At 33.0% G+C, this 27,056-nt stretch overlaps 3 protein-coding genes across 3 annotated transcripts; 2 read left to right on the top strand and 1 right to left on the bottom strand.

Annotated features, from left to right (window-relative positions):
- Positions 1–795: 795 nt before the first annotated feature.
- LOC125836663 (probable LRR receptor-like serine/threonine-protein kinase At1g07650) lies at positions 796–10,229 on the bottom strand. The gene is made up of 24 exons (XM_049515867.1): positions 10,066–10,229; positions 9,811–9,988; positions 8,784–8,855; positions 8,628–8,696; positions 8,479–8,550; positions 8,320–8,391; positions 7,144–7,215; positions 6,977–7,045; positions 6,832–6,903; positions 6,654–6,725; positions 6,493–6,564; positions 5,998–6,066; positions 5,479–5,544; positions 5,007–5,072; positions 4,879–4,914; positions 4,753–4,793; positions 4,093–4,469; positions 3,820–4,015; positions 3,368–3,520; positions 2,885–3,003; positions 2,560–2,770; positions 1,992–2,229; positions 1,400–1,550; positions 796–1,232 (listed from the first exon to the last, which is right to left on the bottom strand). The coding sequence occupies exons 1-24, from the start codon at positions 10,166–10,168 to the stop codon at positions 870–872; spliced, it is 3,009 nt and encodes a 1,002-aa protein (XP_049371824.1). The 5' UTR covers positions 10,169–10,229; the 3' UTR covers positions 796–869.
- A 7,435-nt stretch (positions 10,230–17,664) lies between these two features.
- Positions 17,665–21,250, top strand: LOC125836341 (uncharacterized). Its single transcript, XM_049515522.1, has 5 exons — positions 17,665–18,606; positions 18,757–19,820; positions 19,900–20,197; positions 20,302–20,400; positions 20,492–21,250. The coding sequence occupies exons 1-5, from the start codon at positions 17,665–17,667 to the stop codon at positions 21,248–21,250; spliced, it is 3,162 nt and encodes a 1,053-aa protein (XP_049371479.1).
- Positions 21,251–21,984: 734 nt separating this feature from the next.
- Positions 21,985–25,028, top strand: LOC125836340 (uncharacterized). Its single transcript, XM_049515521.1, has 4 exons — positions 21,985–22,394; positions 22,512–22,608; positions 22,698–22,985; positions 24,621–25,028. The coding sequence occupies exons 1-4, from the start codon at positions 21,985–21,987 to the stop codon at positions 25,026–25,028; spliced, it is 1,203 nt and encodes a 400-aa protein (XP_049371478.1).
- Positions 25,029–27,056: the final 2,028 nt, after the last annotated feature.

The following is a 27,056-nucleotide window of genomic DNA, read 5'->3' as shown; positions in this document are numbered from 1 at the left end:
TGTTTGCCTTGTTGATAGCAAAATGTACTGTTATTTAGCTATGATTACTTGTGTAAGATATCTGCTTATTCCTTTTCTCTTACTTTGTTTCCCATGAACACTCTCCAAATGAGTCCTTGGACTCCCCACCTCTTGCATACTCCTCAAGTTCATGCGTCAACCTCCATCAAGTTCGAAAAGGGAAGCTAATATTATTGGGTTAAAACTCAAATCAGTGGCAGCAGCTCAGTAGCGGAGTGAACGCTGGAAATTAATTTGATCATTGCTGCAGCAGCAGCAGCCCAAAGAACTAAAATGAAGATTTTTTTTGGACTCTAAAAGTAATAACTCAGCAGCAGCAGCCACTGATTGCTTTTGGACCAAAAGTCCAGGTTCTTTCAAATTTTATATGATATGATATGATGATTCAAAAGATAAAAGGGGTAATGTTTCCTATCCAGTAAAATTTACGCAAATTACTTCATTCAGTCTAATGATTTGTCAAGTTGTCGAAAACCACCTCTCTGGTGGGTACAAATAAAATCTAGGTACACTTTACTCTCTCTAGACCCCACTTTATGGAATTACACTGGCTATGTTGTTGTTGTTCAAGGAGTTCATGAAATCCCACCAAAAGTTATCTTCTCTTTCTATTTTCTTATAAAAAAAATGCACGCTATTAGTACAATTTATGTCTTTGAAGTTTGAAGAGAGGAAAGGGGGGATGTTTCATATATGACAAACACTATTGGAAAACTCACTTTCCAGAGACATAACTTTTATAAACAAAATAAATGACATTAAGAAAAGTATGTCGCGGGATGATCAACATTTTATTCTTCATAGTTTTTTTCGTCTTATATAATACAACATTGAGCATACAGGGAGACTTATTTAGAGGTAGATGTAGAAGGAAAGGTAGAAGAAGAGTGATCAGTACCCTTTGTGTCAGTTGAAAAAAAGACTGATTGGTTTTCACTAGAAGTTACCTGCATCTCATCATATTTGTCTCTTAAACCTTGAAAATTAAATTCATCACCGTAGCCACTTGAATCAAAGTTAGACTCATCGACGTTCAAACGACCTTCAAGCATGTTCACCACTGCAGACATGTTTGGCCTTAGTGCTGGAGATGGATTAGTACATCGTAATGCCACTTTAATCATCCTCAACGCCTCCTTCTTGTCGTAATTGGAACCTAACCTTGGGTCTACTAGCTCCAAAAACTTGGCTTTTTTTTGTACCACCAGGGCCTGAAAGAAGCACAATATTGAATGGGAGAACTTGTGAAAGATACTTTTTGAAATACTACCAAGTCTACTTGATCAACACAAAATGAAGTTCTCATCAAGCAAACTGAGACGTGCTTTAAATGTTCACTATTTATGGAACTGATACCAAGAGAATGCTGGTTTCTTACCCAATCAAGAAGACAGACATAATTCTCATCAGGATGATATTTCATGTTGTTCTTCCCAGCAACGAGTTCTAATACAACCACTCCAAAACTGTATAAATCTGCTTTATGTGTTAAATAACCCCAGAGTGCATATTCAGGGGCCATATAACCTCTGCAAAAACAAATTAACAAAGTTATACGAGCTTGACTGAACAGGAACGTCCTGAAAGGCTTAAACTAATGCTCTATACCTCAACACTAGGTAAAAATGGACAGCAGAAGTAATTGAAACCTTCCATTATAAAACTGATTGCCAGAGTTTGACTTACATGGTTTTGAAGAGAATAATCTCTACTAGTTTATTATAGTTGTAAAATAAAACACGGATTTTCAAAAGACGAGTAGCTTTGAAGAATAATGTGAAATGATAGATAACCTTTATAATCTGTTGAACTCTTGGGATCAGTACGGTGCTAGCCATAACCTTTTGGAATTATATAATGAGTAAAGATTGCATTCAGAAAAAAGATAACAATTGATATGACCTAAATGGAAGGATGACATTCAAAAGATTAAAATTTGATCAATCAATTAGAGCAGTTTAGAAGCTCACATAGTCCCAGCAACCCTGGTGGTGACATGTGTTTTCTCCTCGTCATGAAGTTTGGCCAGACCAAAGTCTGAGATCTTTGGATTTAGGTCTTTGTCAAGGAGTACATTGGTTCCTTTGATGTCTCTATGAATCATCTTTAGAGGTGATTCTTCATGTAGGTAAGCCAAGCCTTTAGCTATGCCAACACAGATCTTTTGCCTAGTTGGCCAGTCCAGTTTCGGTTGACAGTCTTCAGGACCTGCAATTTACTACAAATTGAAACTAGGCCAATATTCACACAAAATTATGTATGCAGACAGACGAAGATATAAACTAGAGAATCATGCCAGTTACGTTATTGAGGGAAAATTGGGATCACCAAACTTCTTTTTGTTTTGGTGTGGTGTCCTTTTTTACTTTTACCTCAAGTAAACAACGGTAGATAACCAGTGTAATCCCACAAGTGGGTCTAGGGAGGATGGTTCATACGTAGCCTTACCCCTACCCTGTGAAGGTAGAGAGTCTGCTTCCAATAGATCCTTGGCTCAAGTAAAGCATATCAAAATCAAGTTCGAAAAATAACATTTACCAAACAAAACATGGGAAAGGTTATTGTTCTCCATGTACTCATAAACTAGTAAAAGTTGGTTCCGTTCAACACAGCATCCGTAGAGTCGGACGAGATTTGGGTGATGTAAGCCTGACATCATGCCTATTTCATTCACAAATTCACGGTTCCCTTGTCTTGACTTGGATGAAAGCTGTTTGACAGCAATTATAGTACCATCTGCTAGTGTACCCTGAGCATTAAAAGAAATGCATGAAGTTCATAAATCATTTCCGATAACATCCAGTAGGATTTCCACAGGGAGGGATAAGAAGGAAGAGTTATGAGAATTTGTATATATATTCACCTTGTAGACAGATCCAAATCCACCTTCACCAAGCTTATTTGCAGCATCAAAGTTACTTGTGGCAGCTTTAATTTGTCTGAAAGTAAATATACCAGTTTGCAGATCTAGTCCTCTTAATTCTACACAACAGTAAAGGAACAAGTTTAGGATGTTTGTTTCCCACAAGATAAATAAAAGAAAATGTTAGCTTGAAAAGCATACAAGAAATTCTGGAAAGTTTGCACCTTCTAACCTATATTCATCACCCTTGTTTTCCCCAACCTTTAACTAGTGAAATCATGAATTTGGATAGCATATAAGTTTAATGTGGCAGGAAGTCTTCCAAATTGATAATTACACCTAGTATTTCATATGGTACAATCATTCACATGTACTTCAATTTGTAAAACCACTCAATTTCTGGATTCACCCAGAATGCAACAGAAGTTTTTTTAATTACATTCTACTTGTCAGGCATAAACCAAAATTGAGGTCTAGAGTCACCTTGTTCCATCAATTTCCTGTTTCTTCTTTTCTTCCAAGCAACAAAGAAAATCATCAAAACGAGAGCTAAAGAAGACGTCACTGCTCCAGCTACAATTAGAATCTTCTTTTTCTGATTAGAAGAGGTCTCCTGCGGAGGAGGGGGCTTGAAGTCTAATTACAGAACGAAAAGTTCAACAATGTTAGACACTCTGGAATTTACTTGTATACCGGAAATCATAGATATTATGCATAGCTTAGTCAATGAGAGAACATCTAATCTATAGCTTCTTGAGCTTCAACCATATAATCATGAGTGAGTGATCTTGTACGGATTCCAACTCCGAAAAGGTCTTAATTTTTAAGTAAGATGCAAGGGTGAGTAACTTTTGCGAAGGAGACTTTCTCACTATGTGACAGTGAAGAAGAATAGATGCTACACCTAAAAAATTAAAGTGAAGACAGAGTATTACTAGCTTCCAGAGAGATGGCAGATACTAAAGGACCATAGTTTCCTCTACTCGGGATTGATGTAGTTCCTTTCCCAGCATACTGGAAGCGCACTTGTAAAGTTTTATCTTTTACTGTTACATTAAACTTTTCTTTCAAAGCTTTATCAACTCCTCCGGCTAGTCTTTTAATATCAAAATCTTTGAACTTCAATTTGTCCTGCATCCATTTAAACTTAATCAGCTGCAGCTAATTGGATATTTTACTGTATCTAATTCTCTGACATACTGCTTCACCTGTATGTATACATCAAATATTCGTCTTCCAAGACTTTGGAAAGATTGGTTGTCTCTGTAAACTATTTCTGCGAAATGAAGTGTCAAAGTGTAGTTTCCATTTGCTAAGCAACGTCCAAAGTAAGTCATAGATAAAGGGGAGAGGTGAGCTGTCATGTAAAGTTGAGATTCATCTCCCTTGATAGCAGATACATTTTTTGCTTTGTGGTCATTCAACGATACATCGGTATCCCAGAAATGTCCTGTACTGCTGGTTCCCCAGTTCCCTTTCCAGTAAACAAATTTTGCAGCACCTGCTGAGTCTTCATCTGCTATATAAGTAATGTCTCCAACAGTTACGTTTCCTCCACCACAATTTATGTGCAATGAGTACTTGTCTGCAATATTCAAACCAGAGATAGGTTACTAGACTCAAATGAATATATTTCAGAAATATAAGACAATGATAAAACTGTTCAGTTCTTGTAGATTGTCATAGAAACTGTCTAGTGCTAAAATGTTTTCCTTGACCTAACTAGTTTACAAAAGTAACCAAATTATGCCTTCCTACTCATGTCCATTGATTGTCAACAAGAAGCTGGTAAACTCCTGCATAATGGAACAATATCAAACAAAAGATTTAGATGAAAGGGTAGAATTCTGCAAACAGTGAGTACTCACCCTCTGAACACGGACTGGCTGAGAAGCACTTCCCGCGCTCTCTGAAGTAGTTGAAAGAGGTGTCAGAGAGAACAAGTCATTTCCAAAGAATAATAGTCAACAGTTTATTTGACATTAAACACTTACACAAAATTCTCAACCTTAAAGCTTCTGAATAAGTTTCTGATAAGAAAAGAAAACCAAACATGGAATCATCTGAACCATATATGCATAAAAGAAGATAGGAGAAAGTGTAAGACACACAAGGATCATACAGATTGTCCCGACAGGTAGATGGCTCAGAGCTTTCATCAAATTTATTGTAGGAAAGGTCTATCACGCTGCATCAAAGATATCCGACATGGTTAAGAGCTCATAAGTATTTTCAATCTAATGAGAGGCCTTCACTTAGAGAAAACAGATTTAAATGCAATGAAATTAATGGCAATTCAGTTAGTTAAATCTCAATATCTTTATTTATTGCCCATCAAACTAATTTTCACGAGGCTCTCATTGTTCCTCAAGGCAAGACTCAAGAATTCAAGTTCTGGACTAGGTATCTATGAATGACTTTTTAATCTAATTCTCTATGTGAGCAACCACATTTTTGGTTGTGACCTTTAATGCTTCCTTCTATATCTGTCACCCTGTTATATAATCCTACCTCGAAGTACATGTCCTTTGCTAAATCGAATTCTAAATAGTAACTAGTGTATATGGAAAAGCAAGACAAGAAATTATACTTACTTTCTGGTATCTCGACTAGTAAGCCAATCTGGAATTCGCCCAACAAAATCATTGCCAGTCAGATACCTACCAAGCAGGAAATATTTGATTTAACTAGGAAATCACAAATTTGAAATGCAATATATGCATTACATGTTCAAGAACATGATCCCATTTATCAGCTACACACAAAAATGGAAAGGGATTGCCAACCAAATGAAGACTCATTTTTCTGTGCAGCTCATGAGAGAATACTACTGAGCTATAAACAAACCATCTAACATCAAAATCTCAAAACTTCGTGGGCAAAAAATAAGAAATATCATGTAAAGGCATTTTATCTAAGACTGTTTCTGTCATTGAGGCAATTTTCTTCTTTTCTTCAAATGAAAGAAAAGGGTTTGAGCATTTGGAAAGGATACAGAAGATTGATGGATGAGGCATCAACACTCTTATAGTAAGACTAGTATAATGAAACAGAGATGCAAAAGATATATTTCCATATAAAATTGTAGGAATCTTCATGTTGTTTTGACTTACGTGGCCTCCATCCCAGTCACGCCCTCAAGATTTGCAATTCCTCCTTCAAGCTTGTTGAAACTCAGATCTCTGCAATGAACAATAAACAGAGTCAAACTCAAAAAAATGTTCAATCCCATTGGCTGAACAAACTATAGCACAATTTGTAAAAGCTTAATTAAGTTTAGATAAAGGATAGAGAAAATGAAAGCTCCGATGACATGTTTGTAAAGATCATTTTGTTTCAAGAAAGAATGAACATTGGTCCATTCAGCGAAAGTGAAGTATGTTGTTTGCATTTATTCAAGATTCAACAACCCATTGACCTCTCTCATTCAAAAAGAGGAGGCCAGTAGAAGGAAAAGAAAACGAAAAAATCCAGAGGAGAGTCACACATGCACAAAACGTGATGCTTTAAGTGGATTGGACACAGCTTGTATAACAGGAAAAGGGAAAAAAATCATTAAGGAAAAAATTGAAATAAATTCAATAATAAATTGAAAGTGGTGGAATTACAAAAACCGTAATGCGATCATTTCAGCTACAGAATCATGAATATTCCCATGTATATTACAGCTTCTCAAAACCCTGCAGTCAAAACACAGTTTCAGAGAATTGACTTTCCTTGATAAATGATGTGTTGGAAATTTCACTTGCCCAAATCATTAAGTACTCACAATTTAGACATCCTGGTCATGTTTGTAAGTGATGGAAATTCTGAAGCAACTCCATTGAGGTCACTGATTCTTCTGTATATGCATCATCTGAGCCTTAATTATCTTGATTTCTACTTTGCTTAATCATAAGAACATTGCAAAAAGCAAAATAAACTTCTCATATATAGCGTTAACTTACAGTTCTTCCAAACTGGTCAAAACAGAAAAACTTGGGGGTAGTGGTCCTTCAAATCCAGAACCTTCGATTTCTCTGTCAAAAGAGCATATACTAATTCTACTGGAAACTTCTAACTTGAACAAATATTACCAAATGAAATACTCACAACATTCGGAGGTTTTTCCAACTCTCAAAGTTAGGCAGTTTCCCAACAAAGCTGTTACTGCTTATCCTACTGTATTGACGCCAAAGGGGAAAGCCAAGAATTCAACTTAACATATGTAGAAGAAGACTAGGAAATCTCATCTTAGATGAATATGCAAATGCACTCACAGTTCAATCAATTTCGTAAGATTATTCAGTTCCACTGGCCACTCTCCTGTGAAATTATTAGCTTTGAGATTGCTGCAACAATAAAAGTTCATAAAATTTAGAATGAAATCCAACTCACACTTGATCTGCTCTAGTAAAAACACACTACAATTTAAAAACAACCACTCCTTCGTTTAAAGTGAATAAACAATTGGAAGAGCTTTCCTTGCTAAGCATGGGTAAAGGAAAACAACCTTGAAGAAGTATGTGCCTCAAGCAGTAACACGCAAAGCAATCCGTACGTATGTTATTGTTGTATATGATATTGAAAGCAGTAGTGTCAGTTTGCAGTTTTGATGTTACAAATACTAAATTTCCATATGTTAGCTATTTTATTGTTTCATCCCAAAATTATATGCTTTTTAAAGATGGTACACTGTACACTTGTCTTGCTCGCTTAATAATGGTCTCAGAAACAAGTCGATTTATAGCACATCTTGCTTTCTAAAAGACTACAGAACATCCTCACTTGAACTCCACATTTTATCACTTTCCCTTCAATGAAAGTACAGTCACATAGCCTTAATACCTGGAGCCGTATCCTATATCTCTTGCCTAACTTCACCTTTCTATAGTATAGTACCCCAATGTACCAGACAAAGCATTGTCCCCAAGAGATAGTAGATTGGTTAAGATATAGGAGTGTACCAGACAAAGCATTGTCCCCACAAAGGAGATAGTTGAATGGTTAAGATATAGGAGTATACCAAACAAAGCATTGTCCCCCCCAAGGAGATAGTTGAATGATTAAGATATAGGAGTAACAATTTGAAACTCAACTACAACACTCAATGTGAGCTCATCTGCTCTAACCTAGGTGGACAGGCTTATTGGCACATGTGCTTGTGGGATGTAGTAAGCTATCACGTGGACCAATTGAGATGTGGCCAAGCGTGCCTGAACATCAAAGCTAAAAAAAAATGTACCAAACGAAACATCTATACATGGTCACCTTGTAAATACTGCTCACTCGGTCTCTCATTTTGCGTTTTCATAATCTACTTTCTCAACAATCATCTCCATTTTACTTTTTAGCTTCATTTCAGCTTTAACTCACGATCACATCTTCCACACAATACAAACAGTGGATTGACTTGTGAAAGTTAGTTAGGAAATAGAAGAGTAAGGAAGACTTACAGCTTCTGTAAATTGACCAGATTCCCTAATTCTGCTGGAAGCGATCCATTAAACAAGTTAGTCTCCAAGCTCCTGAAAAATTATGATGACTTCAGAAAAAATTTCAAGTAGTCATGTACAGTCAGTCAGTCTGATGAAAGTGAAAGCAAGGGAACTTACACGTTCACAAGCAAGGTCATATTTCCTATGTACTCTGGGACAGGCCCAGATAACCGATTATTAGATATAGTCCTGGAAAACTTCAAATTCATGAGAAGCCCTGAATCGAAGGTTAAATTTTAACACTGTATATGTATAAATTGCCTCACATGCTTTCCAACTTGGTAGATGCCCATTCAGGGGGAATTATACCACTTAAGTAGTTGCGGTTGAGATTACTGCAAAAAAGGTAAAATCATAATGATTTTAAAAATAAGTAAAATTCAAACTGATTTTCTAACAATTGTTCTGGATGCTCTCAGTACATATTCCTCAGATATGGTAACTTCGCCAGAGATGCAGGGAGGACACCTGCAAGATCCTGTCCTATGAGAGATCTGTTAACAATTAGAGCAGCTGCTGTCAGAATCACTAGATTTAGAAAAAATCCTGTCCAGTTTTTATAATCTCAATCAGTTTCATAAGGCAACGAAGTGGCGATTAGCTAAATAATTCCAGAAATAGTCATGTGATATTTGAATATGTAGATAAAGACATGGTATTCTAACAATAAATCTAATACCAGTCTATTATAAGCTTATACCTAATATCACCTAACAATTTTTTTTTAATTGAGATATCAACCAAAACAGTAGAAGTAATCCAAACTAACGGTGTGTTTATAACTTATATTCTGGTATTTGGTAAGTATGCAAAAAATATTAGCTCGAGAGCATTTGTATATAATTTAGGCAAATAATATGGGGGATGGGGTGAGGAGTAGACAATTAATGTGGAATGTCACTATGGAACTTGTTTCTTTACTTCCATTACCCGAAGAAATCGTCCAGTTCCTAGAAAATGTATTTTCCGGAAATTTTAACCAACCAAACAAAGGAAAATTGAAGAACATATTTTAGAAAACGCTTCCCTTCATATCAACCACACCCTAATAAGGTCTTCAGTTTTCTTTTCCTGACTTGTGATCTTCGGAAAGGAAACCCTGAGGACTTCCTCAATATACCAAAAATTTAGTCTTAGCAGTTTAATCTGGACCAATACATTGAAACCCATTGCCCATGGATAAAGAAAAACCATTTCAACATTAAAAAAAAAAAAAAAAAACTAGAGCAAACATATACTAACGGATTTTAAACTGTAACCAAGCATCGCCTATTGGTTCTATCTATATCCCATAAAACCAAATATAAGTCAATAATTTTGCTTCCTAACAGGAATTCAGTAAAGGGTCAGAAGCATAACAACATTAACACATCAATTTTCATAACTTCAACAACTACTTAACAAAACACATCCATTGGAGAGAGGGAGGGAGTAATATTGGAGACTCACATGTTTTCCACGTGACAAAGATTATCAAGAAAAGTGCAGTTGCATTCTAGGATATTGGTATACAAAGGCATGTCTTTCCTTTTGGGTGTGCTCCAATTTGAGTTCCCATCACAAGGGTTTAGCTTAAAATCCCAATCTTTTTTCCCCAATTGATCAGCTACTTCTCTAAGAGCTTCCACTGCCAATCAAAGTAAATGGGCATCAACTTTTTTCACATACATTAACTAAAAAATGAAAAAGTTCAAATCTTTTTACCTTCATCTTTAGGAAGTTGACCAGTTTGTGCTTCAATGTTGGCTGCTGTAAAGCAAATAACTATGGTGAAGAAGATGAGAAAGAAATTGAAGATTGTTGGCATGGTCCCTTAAACTTCAAAAGCTTGAGTACTAATCATATAAAAATTTAAGAGATTTTTTGGGTATTTTTCTGAGAAAAAAAAATTGTTTTGTTTAAAAAAATGGAGATGATAGATTTGAGGAGAAGAAGGCAAGTTGCTGAAAAAAAATTGGAACTTATGGCCTATGGGAGCAATGATGCTGAACCTTTTTTAATACTTCTCTATTTTATAGTATACTATGTTTGTTTGTTTGTTTATGGTTTTTGTGACACAAAATCCTGTGTACCTGCATGAGAAGGAGAATTTAAAATGAAAATGCTCTTTCCTTCTACATAAAGTTACTTTTACTCCCATATTTAAATAAGGATTAATTACTTGAGTGGATCCTTTTTAAAAAATAATTACTTATTTTAGACATACTCTTTAATTATTACCATTTATAGCAATATAAAACAATACTATATATTTTATTACATTTTTCTTTCTCTCGCTTCTTTCTCTTTTTTGTCTCTCAGCTTTTTAATTTTTCTCTCTTTCTCGCTCCTTTCTTTTTGTTGCCCTTTTTCTCTTACTTTCTTTTTGCTGTTTTTTCTTTTTTTGCTTTCCTTTTGCTGCTCTTTCTCTCTCTTTTTCTGTTGCTTTTTTTTTCTTTTGTTTCTCTCTCTACTTTCTTTCGTAGAGTAGTCAATGATTCGTAGAATGAATAAAATTTGTATCAATAATTAATTAATTAAACAAATAATTTAATTGTTACAAATGAAGAGACATAATAAATTACAAAATGAATTAAACTTGAATTAAAAATGTATTACACACATTTAAAGTTGAAGTCAAAATATATTACACACAATGATCTATAGAGTAAATTAAACTTGTATAAATAATGAATTAAACAAGTAATCCAATAGTAGCAAATAAATCAAAAATTTGCAAAATAAATGAAATTGCTTTAAAATTGTATTACACAATATTAAAGTTGAATTAGAAGAGATAATTAGAATGAATGAAAAACGTAACTAACAAAAGACAAGACTACGATCTATAAACTGAATTAAACTCATATTATTCATGAATAAAACTTTTATCATATGTATCTTATAAATTATCTTTGCTTTTATCACTGAGAAAATGAGCGATAGTTGCAATATGTATTAAAAATGTATTATTAGTGTGTTACCTAAATTATTCTTGTTGGTATCCGTAAGAAATGAGTGAAGTGTGCAATATGTATTATAAATGTATTATTCATAAATAAAACATGTATTATATGTGTCTTATAAATTACTTTTGGTTTGTATCACTAAGAATGTGAGTGATGTTTGCAATATGTATTAAAAATGTATTGTGCATGTATTATAAATGTATTATAAGTGTGTTACCTAAATTATTTTAGCTGATGTAATTAAAAAGGGAATGAAGTTTGCAATATGTATTATAAATGTAGGATGTATTGTTCATGATTTTAATACAATTATGAAACATATCTAATACAACTTTAATACAAATGTGATATAATTCCGTAAACTTCATCCTTTTCGAGCTTCAATCCAATTTTTTCCTAAAATCAATTCCAAACTTAACCAAACCCTCTTAAAATTGAGATATAAACTCCAAACGATATTTTCAACTATTTGTAGGAACAACCTATCCAAACTAATCGCAAACGAAAGAGCAGTCAATGATTCGTAGACTGAATAAAACTTGTATCAATAATTAATTAGACAAGTAATCTAATTGTAACAAATGAAGAAACATAATAAACTGCCAAATGAATTAAACTTGAATAAAAAATGTATTACAGACATATTAAAATTGAATTAAAAGCGAATTAAACATGAATGCAAAATGTAGCAAACGAAAGAGGATTATGTGATTTGTAAACTGAATAAAACTTGTATTAATAATGAATTAAAGAAGTAATTCAATCATAACAAATCAACCAATAAACCGCAAAATGAATTAACTTGTATTAAAAGTGCATACACAAATATTAAAGTTGAATTAAGCATGGATAAAAAATGTAACTAATGAAACATCAGACAATGATCTATAAAGTGAATTAAACTTATATCAATAATGAATTAAACAAGTAATCTAACAGTAACAAATAATAAACAACAAAAAACAAAATTGCATTAAAAGTGTATTACACAATATTAAAGTTGAATTAGAAGAGAAAATTAACAATAAATGAAAAACGTAACTAACGAAAGACAAGACAATAATCTATAGACTGAATTAAACTTGTATTATTCATGAATAAAACATGTATTATATGTGTCTTATAAATTATTTTAGTTTGTATCACCAAGAACATGAGTGATGTTTGCAATATGTATTACAAATGTATTGTGCATATGTTATAAATGTATTACAAGTGTGTTACTTAAATTATTTTGGTTGATATCACTAAAAAAGGAGTGAAGTTTCTAATATGTATTATAAATGTATTGTTCGTGATTTTAATACAATTATGAAACATATCTAATACAACTTTAATACAATCGCGATACCGTTCCATAAACTTCACCTTTTTCGAGTTTCAATCTAATATTTCTCCTAAAATCAATTATAAACTTAACCAAACCCTCTTAAAATTGGGATATAAACTCCAAACGACATTTTCAATTATTTGTAGGAACAACCTAACCAAACTAATCACAAATTCGTAAAATTCAAATAATGAATTCAAAATTTGAATCTTTATAATGACCATCAATGGTGAACTCTTGTTTCTATAATTTTAAAGATTTGAAATTTCTATTTGAGAACATGATATTGTACAATTTTTTGATTTTTCTATTCCTCTTCTCGTCGTGTTTTTGGATAAAAATAGTGAAATATGGGCAAAAACTGATTTAAAAACAGTTATTTAAATGAAAATTTCAAAAAAAAAAAAGAAGAAGGAAGAGAAAGAAGGACATAGAAAGAGACGATGAAGAAGAAGAAAAAAAAGAGGAGGAGAAAAAGGGCAGAGAAAGAGACGAAGGAAGATAAACAGTACAATTTTTTAATTCTAAAAAATTGTTATATTTAGTTAGAAAAATTGTATTGCCATAGATGGTAAATATTTTTTTAATATTGCATATTTATGTGATTTACCCTTTAAATAATTAGGTTCCACATGGCATGGCAGATAATATTAATACTAAATAGGCCAAAGTCATCTGCGGCCACTCAAAGTTGTCCTCATTATTTATTTAGACATCTCAACTACACCTAGTACCTATTGAACACCTCTACCACCCCAGATTTGAACCGTCTAAGCATTTTTTGCCTACATGACAAATCGTTTGTGAGTCACGCAAATGGGGCGCATGAATTGTTTTTTCTCCAATATTTTAACGTTAAAATATTTATCTTTTAAAAAAAAATTAAATTAGCATCTCTTCTTCTTCTTCTTTGACTCAACCACCATTGCAACCACCTTCTCACCCCACCACAATCATCGGTGTCCCACCATTAAATTTCATTCCCCTTCTTTCTCGAGCTGCAATCATTCTTCTTCTCCACGCCACCTTGTTTTTTAATTAGATCTGCCGTTACCATAGCCACACTTCTCCTTTCCTTTCTTTCTCCGATCATCTTCTTCCCCTTTTTTTTGTTGACCATCATCTTCTTTCCCTATTTTTTCAGGCCATCTTCTTTCTCCTTTTTAACCAGCCATTAACCCACCTCCCACCATTGGCACCACCCACTACAACAAATATGATATATAGCTATGAAATTATTTGCTACGACATCAAATTCGTCACTAATTATTCGCTTTTAGTGACAAAATTTACTTTTCGTGCTTAAATATATGAGACACATACTTTTAGTGACGAAACAAAAAAACCCTAGCAAAGTTTCGTCTACTAAAGATTCCCATCAAAATATTAATTGGCACCATTTGTTAAGTAGTGTTAGTCATGAATTTAAAGTTATCGGTGACACATTATTTTGTCACCAATAATGTATCTAATTCATGACAAATTATTTTTTGTCTTAAAATTTATTGAATTTTTTACCCAAAAAAATTTCATCTAAAAAAATATGTTGTTACAATATCGACAAATTAGAATTCGTAGTTAAATATTATAAGTTTTAGCAATAAGAATTTAAATTTAATTATGATATTTATTTCGTCACTAATAGTATAAATAATTGGTGACAAAGATTTTATTGTCTCTAAACAATCTGTGATTCAGTGATAACAAAAAAATTGTCACAAAATATGTAAGGTGTTAAATAGCGACGACTTAAAATTTGTAGTGAATAATTCAACTATTTTCTACGAAAAAAATTCATAGCTAAATACAATTTTTTTTGCTACAACTGTTCATAATTACAAGTGACAACTTAAAAAAAGAATAATATAAGTGCTTCATAAGAAATAGACAGAGTTCTTTCGTTAATTGGCGAGGGAAAATATTAAAACCAACGAATTCGGTCCATTTTGTAAAAATGAAAAAGTTCAATTCATGAATTTTCTTAAATTACACAATTATGCATCATTTCAAAAATACAATCCAGGTTATAAGTATCGTGAGTGGGGTACGATTCTGCCACTAGATCACTAATATTTGTTGGTTTAACACTTTTGTTTTTATTTGATACACTTTCATCGATAAAGACAATAGAAAAAATAATTTCTCAAGTCTTGGTGCTAATTTTTGTGCGTGTCTATTGATTTGTGATTGGTAAACTGCATAGACTAAGTCGATCTATTTGCTTCTGTCTAAAAATATGTAGTTATTTAATAGTAATTCCACAAATGCACGTAGATCAACTATACAGAGATAACATCGACTTACAAACTTAGACTTTGCAAAGGTGCGAAATATTTCATGAATTTCTATTAACTTTTCCATCAGTGTGAAAATCGAAATAAACTAAAAAAATGAAAGCACAAATGAAAGAAACGAACAACCTAGGATTTCAAATATATTATGATGAAGTACTATAGTTATGGGTATCAATGTTTTTTTTTTACAAAACAATTGATTTATTGACCGAATTGATCCGATTATTCAATTTTTTAAATAAAATCAAAAGTTTAATTTTATTTAAATTTATAATTGTACTATATAATTTTTAAAATTTATAAAAATAACATAATCGTACTGAATATATTTAAAGATATGTTAATAAATATACAGTTTAATTAAAATATAATCTACATTTGAATGAATTGTGGGTGGTAAATTTCATGCACTTGTGTATGTGTATAAATAATCATATAATATATTATATCTACAAAAGTTAAATTTGAAAGAAGTGAGTGAAGCAGAAAATAAATTAAAAATGAGAGGCAAGAGAGAGTTGATCTGATGGTAAGCACTCCTCACTTCCAACCTTAAGGTTGTGAGTTTGAATTCCCAAGAAAGCATGATGTGGGAGCTCCTAGGGAGGAGTTTAAAATAAATTTGAGATGGGGGGTGGGGGGAGGATAATAGGAAAATTAATCTTTTTTATAATAATAAAATTGTCCCTAATTAATACATTTAATAACAAAATAATTTTTGGTATATAAAATATAGTCATTAGCGACGATATAATTTTATCGATAGTAATAACCTTTTTAGTGACAAAACATACTATTATCTACAAAAAATATACTTTTTACGACAAATGAATTTGTCACAAATGTTTAAGCATTTGGGGACGATTTTTCTTTTTGTAGTTAATATAATCAATTAAAAAAAAACAACATTTAGCGACCGATTATAGCGACAAACAATATTCTGTCGCTAAATACCGACGGATTAGCTACGGAAAAATAAATTGGTCGCTAAATTATCGAATAAAATATTGGGACCTAAAATAGCGACGGAATAGCGACAAAAACTAAAATCCATCACTAAATTTAGGCGCTAAAGTTTGGCGCCTTTATTTTGCCTATTAAATTAGATAATTACCGACGGAAATCGCGATAAACTTAAATCCGTCGCTACATTTAAGTGTTAGCGACGGAATCAACGACGGATATTTTGTCGCTAATTTTATTGAGTTTTTTGCTATTAAATTTTTTATAGTGACTACCTTTCTTTTTAAACTATACTGTGATACATAGCGATGGAATTTCATAGCGACGGAATTTTTCGTCGCTATCTTATATTAAAAAATTTCTAGGGCACAAATCTCACTCACACAAATTAAATCACTCACTCTCCACACTAACTCACTAAGTACACATACATAGCAGTGCCTTCTGTGGGAACCTTGCCAAAATCATCGGTCGTTGCTCTTTGGGAAGGAAATGCGAGCTCATCTTCCTCTTTGCTACTTGTTGTTGCTTGTTACTCTAAGGAAAACCAATTTCATTGTTGTTGGTTCATCAAAAGGTAACAATAGTGTTTATTATTATCTAAAATTTTATAGTTATTTCATCTCTGGTTCATCTGCAGCACTCTTCATCATCTTTTTTCTGATATTTTTTAGTTAGGGTAACAATGGTCACTATTATTATCTGCACTACTCTTTGAATTTTTTATTTATCTTTTTGAAGGATCTATTTTTTCTTTTCTTGTTATGGGTAAAAATATTTTCTATTTGTAGTTATTTGATAATTTTAGATCTTAAAGCTTTCCCCTTTTGATTCTATGGAGAAATTTCTTTGGGGTTGATGGTGTGATTGAAGAAATGGGTCTAGGTTTTTAACTCTAGTTTCCTTTGTTTCTAAAATCGAAAGTTACTTTTGAAAATCAAAAGATAATTTTTCTACTATTTCAGTGCTTACGTACAAAGAAACATAACAAAACAATGTGTATGGTGCAAAGAAAAGTAACAAAATACCTGTATTTAAAGAAGAGACTGAAACAAATGTCTGTATTTTTTTTTCTAATGTATTCCAATTTTTTTACATAATAGAGTAATGAAATTGTATATGAGTTGATGTACATTAAACATGACATATTCTAAAATCGCAATAAATAGATATCATTCCGTCATATTGTTTTGTTTATTTTTGTTTAACTGTTTGATATATGAAACTTAGTGAAACCGACATAAGCTATACTTTCCCCCTTCCCTTGCTCGCTGTTGTTTTCTGGTTAATCCGACGCAATATTAGATAAAAATGTAGTACTTCTTTTCATTCTAACATTACACTACTAGTTCTGTTAACTTGTTAATTTTTGTGGTAAGTAAACAACAACTTGTTGTATGTGAATTTTCTTTTAGGGAACACTTTTTATTTAAGTTTCTGGTGGTTTGATATAGCTGTTTTATGATGCTGTAAAAACTGGAAACTTAGTTTTCTGAATTTGTTAAAATAAAAGCACAAGCAGATGTAACTGCTTCAATTCTAATTTTGTAAATAACTCTAATTGTTTTGTGTTTTTTTAACATTAAATAGGAGTATGGATAATATAAATCGTAGTTGGATGTACACGAGATTAGATGGTCGAGGGGCTCTTAATTATAGTTTTATAGCCGGTGTAAATGACTTTCTCAAGTTTGCATGTTCTCATAGAAACCGCATGAGTGGTGACGAAGTTAGATGTCCATGTAAAAAATGCCACAACATTAAATACATGGATGTTGAAACTATTAAACTACACCTTTTTCGTTTTGGATTTGTTGAGAACTATTTTGTTTGGACGTATCAAGGAGAAAAAGAAGTGATCGATGAGATGTCTATTGATTTACCTAATGATACACAACCTGGATTGGGATATGATAATCCATATCGCCAAATGGTTTTGGATGCAGCTGGATCAAACTTTGGTCAGGGCTCGAGTTGGCAATCTTATAGTAATGACGAACCTGAGTCGTCTCATCATTGTGAACCTCCAATGGAGGAACATCCTAATCCTTCAATGGAGCAGGAACCTAATCTTGAGTCGCAAAGGTTTTATGATTTACTTCAAGACGCTGATGCAGAATTGTATCCTGGTTCTTCCATCTCTCAACTTGCCGTAGTTTCTAGGATGCTAAATATAAAAATGGAGAATACTTTGTCACAGAGGGGTTATAATCAAGTGATGCAACTATTGAAAGAGGCATTACCTGAAGATAACAAGGTTCTCGATAGTTATTATCAAACCAAGAAGCTAGTGCGTAGCTTGGGTTTGCCTGTTGAAAAAATTGATTGTTGTAACTCAGGATGTATGTTGTATTGGGAAGATGATATAGACCTAACATCTTGTAAATTTTGTGGCTATGAGAGGTTTAAACGTCGTGTTGGTTCTCGTAAGAGAAAATTGGTCCCTTACAAAAAAATGTATTATTTTCCTCTTATTCCTAGATTGCGGAGATTATATGCATCTCATGCTACAACTGCCGACATGAGATGGCATCATGAGCATATACAAGAAGAGAGGGTAATGCGTCATCCATCAGACTCTGAGGCTTGGAAGAACTTTAATGAAACTCATTCCTTTTTTGCTTCTGAACCAAGGAATGTGAGGTTGGGGTTATGTACTGATGGTTTTCAGCCATTTGCTCAATCTGGAAGAAAATACTCTTCATGGCCGGTGATTATCACTCCATATAATTTGCCCCCAGGGATGTGTATGAAAGAGACTTGCATGTTCTTAACTGTCATTGTTCCAGGGCCACACAATCCTAAACAAAAAATTGATGTCTATCTACAACCTTTAATAAAGGAATTGACTTTATTGTAGGAGACAGATGTGGAAGCATTTGACATCTCAAAAAAGCAAAATTTTCAATTACGGGCAGCTTTGATGTGGACTATCAATGACTTTCCAGCATATTCTATGTTATCAGGATGGAGTACCAGTGGAAACTTAGCATGCCCTTATTGTATGGAGGAAACACAATCCTTCAGATTACAATATGGTGGGAAGACAACTTGGTTTGATAGTCATAGAATGTTTCTTGACCAAAATCATCCATTTAGGAGAGATCGTAAGAACTTTCTTAAAGGTCATATTGTCACCAGATTGCCACCACCTGTAAGAACAGGACAGGAAATTTTGAATCAAATATGTGAGTTGGGGATAAGGAAAGTAACTGAATTAGATGCAAAAGAAGTTAATAAAAGAATTTGTAAGTCTTGTGGATGGAAAAAACGAAGCATCTTTTGGGATTTGCCTTATTGGAGTTCTAATATGATACGACATAATCTTGACGTAATGCATATTGAGAAGAATGTCTTTGATAATGTATTTAACACTGTTCTTGATGTTGATGGCAAAACCAAAGACAATCCAAAAACACGTCTAGATGTTGTAAAATATTGCAATCGGACAAATTTGGCAAGGAATCCTGATGGAAGCTATCCTAAAGCTGCATATACAATAAAAAAGGATAAAAAAAAGGTCTTGTTTGATTGGTTGGAAGGTGTGAAGTTTCCAGATGGTTATGTTTCAAATATGAATCGATGCCTTGACACGGAAAAATTTAAGCTATTTGGGATGAAGAGTCATGATTGTCATGTGTTCATGCAACGACTATTGCCAATTGCCTTTCGTGAATTACTTCCTAATAATGTGTGGCAGGCTCTTACAGAGTTGAGTTTATTTTTTAAAGATCTTACTTCAACTACTCTTCGAGTGGTGGACTTGGAGAGATTAGAGGTACACATCCCACAAATTTTGTGTAAGTTGGAACGCATATTTCCTCCTGGATTCTTTAACTCAATGGAACATTTACCAGTGCACCTTCCATATGAAGCACGAATTGCTGGTCCTGTACAATATAGATGGATGTATCCTTTTGAAAGGTAAATGTAAATTAGTTTTTATCCTATGGTGAAAAGTATGCTAGACAAGAAATTATAAATTAATTGTTTACCTCTATAGGTACCTACGAACTCTGAAAAATATGATTGGGAACAAAGCTAGTGTTGAAGGTTCTATTTGTGAAGCGTACTTGATGGCAGAGTCAACACAATTGTTTTCTCATTATTTTGAACCTCATGTTATGTCACGTCATCATAATGTGACCCGTAACGATGATGGTGGTGTTATGAAAGATGTTGAAGGAAACTTATCAATATTCACCCATCCAAGCAGGCTATCGGGAGAAGCAAAAAAAAGAGATTTATCTCTTGAAGAAATTAAGGCTGCCCAAACTTATATTCTACTAAATTGTCAAGAGGTTGATCCGTTTGTGAGGTAAAATTTTAATCTTATACCTATTTAAAATAAAAAAATTGACCATACATTGTGACTTTCTATATAACTTATTTTGTTGAAATGAAGCATGCATTGCAACGTTTGCAAGAAGAGTTCCCGAATCTACCTCAAGATCAAATAGATGAGAGTCTCGAATCATATTTTTCTATATGGTTCAAGGAATATGTAAGCCTCAAACAATCACTATTATTTTAAAAAATGATTTTTTTAAAATTATCTTGTGAATTTAGACTAAATTTTACAATATTTTAACTAGGTTCGATCCAACCATATTGAAAATGAATACTTGAGTAGTCTTGCTCATGGACCACTAATAAGCGCATGCGCTTATCCAGTGTGTTTTGTTAATGGATACAAGTTTCACACAATACATCGCGGTAGTGTAAGATCAACAACGAATAGTAGAGTTTGTATATCTGATCCAAATGTTGGTGATTACTATGGAAAGATACAACAAATTATACAATTGGAATATCGTAGAGCACCTTTAAAGCAAGTTGTATTATTCAAGTGTGAATGGTTTGATCCAACAATGAATGTTGGTGTTAAGGAGCACAATCAATATAAATTGGTCGATGTTAATCATCGTCGTCGATTTAAAAAATATGAACTTTTTATTCTTGCAATGCAAGCAACTCAAGTGTGTTATATGCCTTATCCTAGCTCAAAGAGGGATAAGGATGATTGGTTAACTGTATTAAAAGTCAGACCTAGAGATGTTATTGAATCACCTGATGAGGGAGGGATCAAAATACCAGAATCAAATCTTCCATTCCAAGTTGAAGAAGTTGAAGTCCATGAGATAGATATGAATATTACTATTGATGAAGATATACCTCTGCATGATCCAAATGGGGAGACAATTGAAATGGCTGAGCCAATTAATGATGGTTTGTTATTAGAGCACCATGAATTAGAAGAAGAATCTACAGAAGATGAAGGTGAAACTGAGGATGAAACTGAAGATGGGGAGGATGAGGATGAGGAGCTCGAAGATGAAATAGATACAGACTAGAATATTGATAGAAATCTGCTACTGTATCTTTAGTGACTTTTGTTTACAGTACTATGTTTTGGATGCAAATTTCTGCTCAGTGAATCATACTAAACTTAATGTTTTCACTGACTAGTTTTTAAGAAACAATATGCTTCTAGACATATTTTATATGTGAGTACTAACTATACTCAAGTTCTTGGTCAGGTTTTGTTAGATGATTGTTGTATGTCGATTTTCTTTTAGTTAACTCTTTGTGTCTCTGTTTCTGATAGTTTAATACATCCCTTTGATAATGTTGTAAGAGGTTGCTTTGATGATGTTTTGTCAATCATGATCAAAGGTAAAGTCTTCTTGAATTTTCAGCTAATTGATGTCTCTGATGATATGATCTACTTGCCAGGTATCATTAGAGTCGGTATTATTTAATTTGTTCCTTTAAAAAACTACCATGTTCGTTTCTAGTGTGCTTTTAATTCTGGATTTTCTTCCTCTAAAAAATCTGACTTCTCATAAAAAAAGATTGCTTACTGCTTAGTAACTTCAGTTGGTTTAAAAGAAGTAGAGCATGACTATTAATTGCTTGTTGCTTAGTAACTTCAGTTGGTTTAAAAGAAATATTGTGGTTGCAAGTTGCAATGTAATGATCTGATCAATGAAGTAGAGCATGACTATGTAAAATTTTCTTTTCTTTTCCTTCTCTAGTTTGGAAATGTATGGGCCTATGCAATTTCAAAGTTATTTTTCTTGTAGATATGACGCAAGGCAGAGGTCGAGGTAACACAACCCGTGCAAGCAAGACCTTAATTAGAGGTCGAGGTAGCACAAGTCGAGTTAATATGCCTACTGTTCCCATTCCCATAACTAATTCACATCAAGGTGGTATCAATTCTTCTGCTGGATCAGATCAAAATAACCAATTTCAAACATTAGCTCCTACTAGTTCGCCTCCTGTTCAAACATCAGCTCATGGTAGTACTCCATCTGTTAATTTTGAAACACCTCCTATAATATCTAATCAGAGCAATGCAATAGGAGAAAGTGCATCTACTCAAACAAATGTGATAAGGGAGGCGACTACATCTAGCCAGAACAACACAATAAGTGAAGGTGAGAGCCATACTAATTCTGGACAGCAGACACTTGTTTTTATTTCTCATTCCGGGTAAGTTTGTACTTGCACTATTGAAATTTATATAGTGTAATTTTTTCATTATAGACTTCATATAATATTTTTCAATTTTTTTTCTAGTTTGGAACCTTCAAATATTTGCTCTACCAGGATATGTGAGTCTTTCAAGAGTGAACTTGATCCTAATGGAATTAATTGGAAAAGGGTCTCACAAGAAATAAAAGATTTTTATCTCGGAGTATTCAAGGTATATATTTCACCATTTTAATAAAAAATAATTTACATCACTTTTGAAGGTTTGTATACTAATGTTGCTTACTTATAAAATTATTTTAGAAGCAATTCTATTGGGATCCTTCCATTGATAGTGAAGTGAAGATACTATGGCGTAAGAAGGCAGCGAGAAGGTACAGTGATTTTATTTCTTGCATAAAAAAAGAAGCAATTCGGCCAAAATATGTTTCGGAAGAAACTTGGGAAAGTTGGATGAGATTTTGGAAAGATCCCAAGGTTATTGAAAAGTCAAAAATAAATTCAAAAAACCGTTGTGGCGGTCAGAATGTTGTTGCAAAGGGGACTCACACGGGAGGCTCTATTACTATTGGAGAGCATCGCAAGAGACTTGTAAGCATATTTTCGCACACCCTTAATTTACTTTATATGCATAATATATAGTAGTAATGAGTTCTAACTGTGAATAGGAATAGTAGTACATAATAACGTATTAAGCAGACATTTCATATAATTTTGTGTGCGCTAGGCAGTGTCTTGGTTTTTGAACTAATGAAGCACTCAAGCAACATGTGAAGTCTCCCTATTATTAATAAAGCTTTGCTGCTATAATTGTATTGGACTTCGTTTTTACTTATTTGGTTGTCATGTACACTTGTAGTGATGGGTTTGTTTTACCACACAATAAATGTTTTAGACTCTAAATTGGAGGTTTATAGGAAGGGAGAGTTGATTGAGCATAATGACTCATATTCTACTTAGGAGAATGCTAGCTGAATTGATCCAAAAGAATGTGAATTCCTTCTCTGATACGCATAATCTTAAACCTTTAGGATGTTAAATTTTTGAAGTTGCATTGCAGGCCACTTTTATTGAGAAAAAAGGGCTGACTGCCATATTTTCTAGAGTGTATTTGTAGTTTGTGAGCTCTTTTTTATACTATCATATATTACACCATATAATTCTTTCATATTTTTACATTTTCATATGTTTAAAAAAAAATTCCTTGATAGGCTGTTGAAAAGGGTCGAGATCCAACACTGAGTGAGTTACATTTGCATGTCCATACACATGGTCATGATGGAAAATCTTTTGTTGGTGAATGAGCTCGAAATGTACATGTAAGTCCAATTCTCTATTCTAATTCACAAAAGCAACAGTAGCATTACATCCATATCATTTCTTGCGCCCCATATGTGATAGATAATTGATGTTGTGATTGTCCATAGAAATGTTTTGCTTACTTTTCCAGCAACCTTTCTAGCAATTCTATTCCACCATCCATTTATATCTTGCTGAACCATATTTAATTGAAGCCACTTCATTATGTTTGTTAGACATGCTTGAGAGAAAGCACATTTGAAGAATAAATGCTCTATATTCTCGTCTTTGCTTCCACACAGTTCACATTTCATATCAGTGATCAAATCCATTGCCTTCAGTCAATGGCCATTCCTCTCCATGCCCCCTTCTCCACGTATAGCCACTCTTGACAGTGTATTTCCTTGCTCGTTTAAGCCACCCATTCTGAACATATCCAGATGCATATGTTCTTGTGCAATTTATTTTTGAGCCACTTTGGCAGGTTTATCAAGCTAACTATGTAAGCTGATGGAGACAAGGGGGTGCTTGAGAAAGTTATAAAGTCTTTCAATTTGTCTATACCTCCCCGCGAACTTCAAAAAGAGGATCCTAAATCTGTACTTCAATATGTTATGAGTTGTTGGCTTCCATTGTCCGATACCATATTGTCTATTGCTGTCAAACACATGTCTGATCATATATCTGCTCAGTCTTCCTTATATCTCGGCTACTTCCAAAACGAGAACTCTTGGATATAAATGGCACAATAAATACATTAAGTTGTGCGTTCTCTGTGGGCAAAAAAAAAGAGCAACATATATTTTAAAAAGACTTGAATATGCAAATAAAAAGCTATCTAAGCTATCGACATAAACTTAATTTGGCTTATTGTTATTGTTGTGGTTGTTATTAATGAATTTCACTGATTATTATTGTCTTTTACAGGAAAAGTATCTAGAAATATTACATAATCAAACACAAACTCAATCTAATGTTGATCAATTGCAAGCATATTATCAAGCCGCAGGAGGGGAAAAGAAAAGAAGGATATATGGTCTTGGAGCGCAAGATAAATCATTTTATGGGATGAATCTTTGTGCCTCATCTTCTAGAACTGATGCTTCATCCTCAGTACCATGTACGAATGCTCAAACAATAGCAACAAAAAAATTGGATGACTTTATGACACGATTGATTCCTTCACTGACAGATAAAATGCTTCCTATACTTTTTGAGCATGTACGTGGATTGCTTTCTTCAACCTCATCTCAGCCAAACACACATATGACTCCTGTAACTTCTACTCCAGCTAATGTTGATGATGCTTCTGCATCAGTTTCGAATGAAGATTAATGTGGTTCTCCAATCTCTCTTAGTTTTGTCGGCTAGATATTATTTTTGTTGCAAATACTTTTAGTTTTTTTGCTTGGAAATTATTGTTGGGGTTGTTTTCAAGTTGGTTATGCACTCTGTAGTTTGTTATGTGTTTTGGATCTTGTAGAATATTAGTTTCTATGAATTAAGTTAATTTTGCAACTTTATAAATTGAATAGGATTTGCAATAATAAAATGTATACAATGTAATGGCGACGGAATTAGTGACAGATTCGCTACAATATTTTTGTCGCTACAAAAAGACAGAAATATAAAAAGTAATGCCGACAGACTTAGCGACGGTTTTGTAACTATTTTTGTAGCTACAAGAAAGGTAGAAATGTATAAAAAGTAATAGCGACGGAATTAATGACAAATTTTTGGTCGTCAATACGATGACACAATGAAATAACATATAGAATTAGCGACAAAAATTACAAATGTAACGACGATTTTTTGGTCGTTAGTTTTAACAACGGAAGGGATTCGTCGCTAATCCGTCGCTAAACTTACGACGGATTTGAATTTTTGTCGCTAAATTGTTAGCTACGCGCATAATACCGACAGATGACTTTTCGTCGCTATTCCATCGCTAAACCAAAATAGCGACGGAATAAGCTATTTAGCGACGGATTTCGTCCGTCGGTAAAAACAGTTTTTTTTGTAGTGAATACTTTTAGCGACGAAGCACTAAATCGTCTTTGTATACTTTTAGAGACACACATTTAGTGACGACTGAGTGACGAAATATTTTTCGTCTCACAAGAATTTTAGTGACGAAATATGATTTATAAATGACGAAATTATTTGTCCCTGATAATTGAATTTGTTGTAGTGACCTCATTTTTCTCCAAATCTATCGTTGTTAATATCTTTCTTTTTAGCCTTTCAAACAATCAATCATAAATTTTAATTTGTTCATCGAAAAACACTGCCACCACACATCTCTTTCTTTCTGCCAAATCAACTCAAACATGAATCAAATCTAAGATTGAAAACAAAAATAAATTAAAAAAAGAAGTAGAAAAATTTAGGAGATTTAAACTTTTTTTTAAAAAGGGGAAGAAGATGAAGTGGGGGAGTGGGCAGGTCGGAGGCGGCAACATACATAGTTTAGGATTTTATTTTATTTTTTTAATTATAATAATTTTGGAGCCCAAAAGACACATGGCTTCTTTTAAGACACATGGCTTCTTTTAATTAGTTAGTTTGCCATGTCATGGCAAGTACATCACACACTCTTGATATTTTTTTGCTGATTATCAAAATGTGTCTTATAGAAATAATTTTTGTATAGGTAAAAGTGTTCAATAGGTAAAAGGTTGAATCGGAGTGTCTAAGTGAAATATGCGGACAACTTTAAGGGGTTGTAGATGACTTTGGCCTACTAAATAATTACAATTTACATGACATATTTCATTCAAATAAGTTTTTATTAATTACTTTTTTAAAAAATCTGAATTATAATTATTGTGACTTACTATGTAGTTTTCAAATATATAAATCTTATTTCAAAAAGTTTAACATTTTCATTCCTGAACTTACGACCAAAATAAAATTATTGAATCTCAAAATTTGAATGGTACCACATAAATTGAAACAGATAGAGTATTATATAGGACACCTAACCCATACTCTACCTTCATAATATTTATTTAAATTATGTACAATAATTTTTAGATAATATTTTTCATTTTAGTATTGAACACGAAAAAGTAACAAAAGTTAGCTTATTTTTCCATAAAATATTTCATTTATCCTGTTTTGACAAATGTAAAAAAGTCATACCGACACAAAATTAAAAGGAGCACGTGGGAAAAAAGAGGAAGTATTATATATAACAGTCTACGTGTCATTATACTTAATCCGTTATATCAAAAATAGATATTTTTATTTATCTATCTAATCAAAATAATTTTATCACTTTTTTATGGTATTCTAATTCTTAGTATTAAATAAGAACTACTAATAATTAAATTTATAATTCTAAAATATCATTAATAAAGT

Source organism: Solanum verrucosum, unplaced genomic scaffold (assembly GCF_900185275.1).
Source record: "Solanum verrucosum unplaced genomic scaffold, falcon-dt-bn FXZP01000278.1, whole genome shotgun sequence".
NCBI lineage: Eukaryota > Viridiplantae > Streptophyta > Magnoliopsida > Solanales > Solanaceae > Solanum > Solanum verrucosum.
Note: the sequence above shows the minus strand (reverse complement) of the source record. Positions and strands in the feature narration are given on the sequence as shown.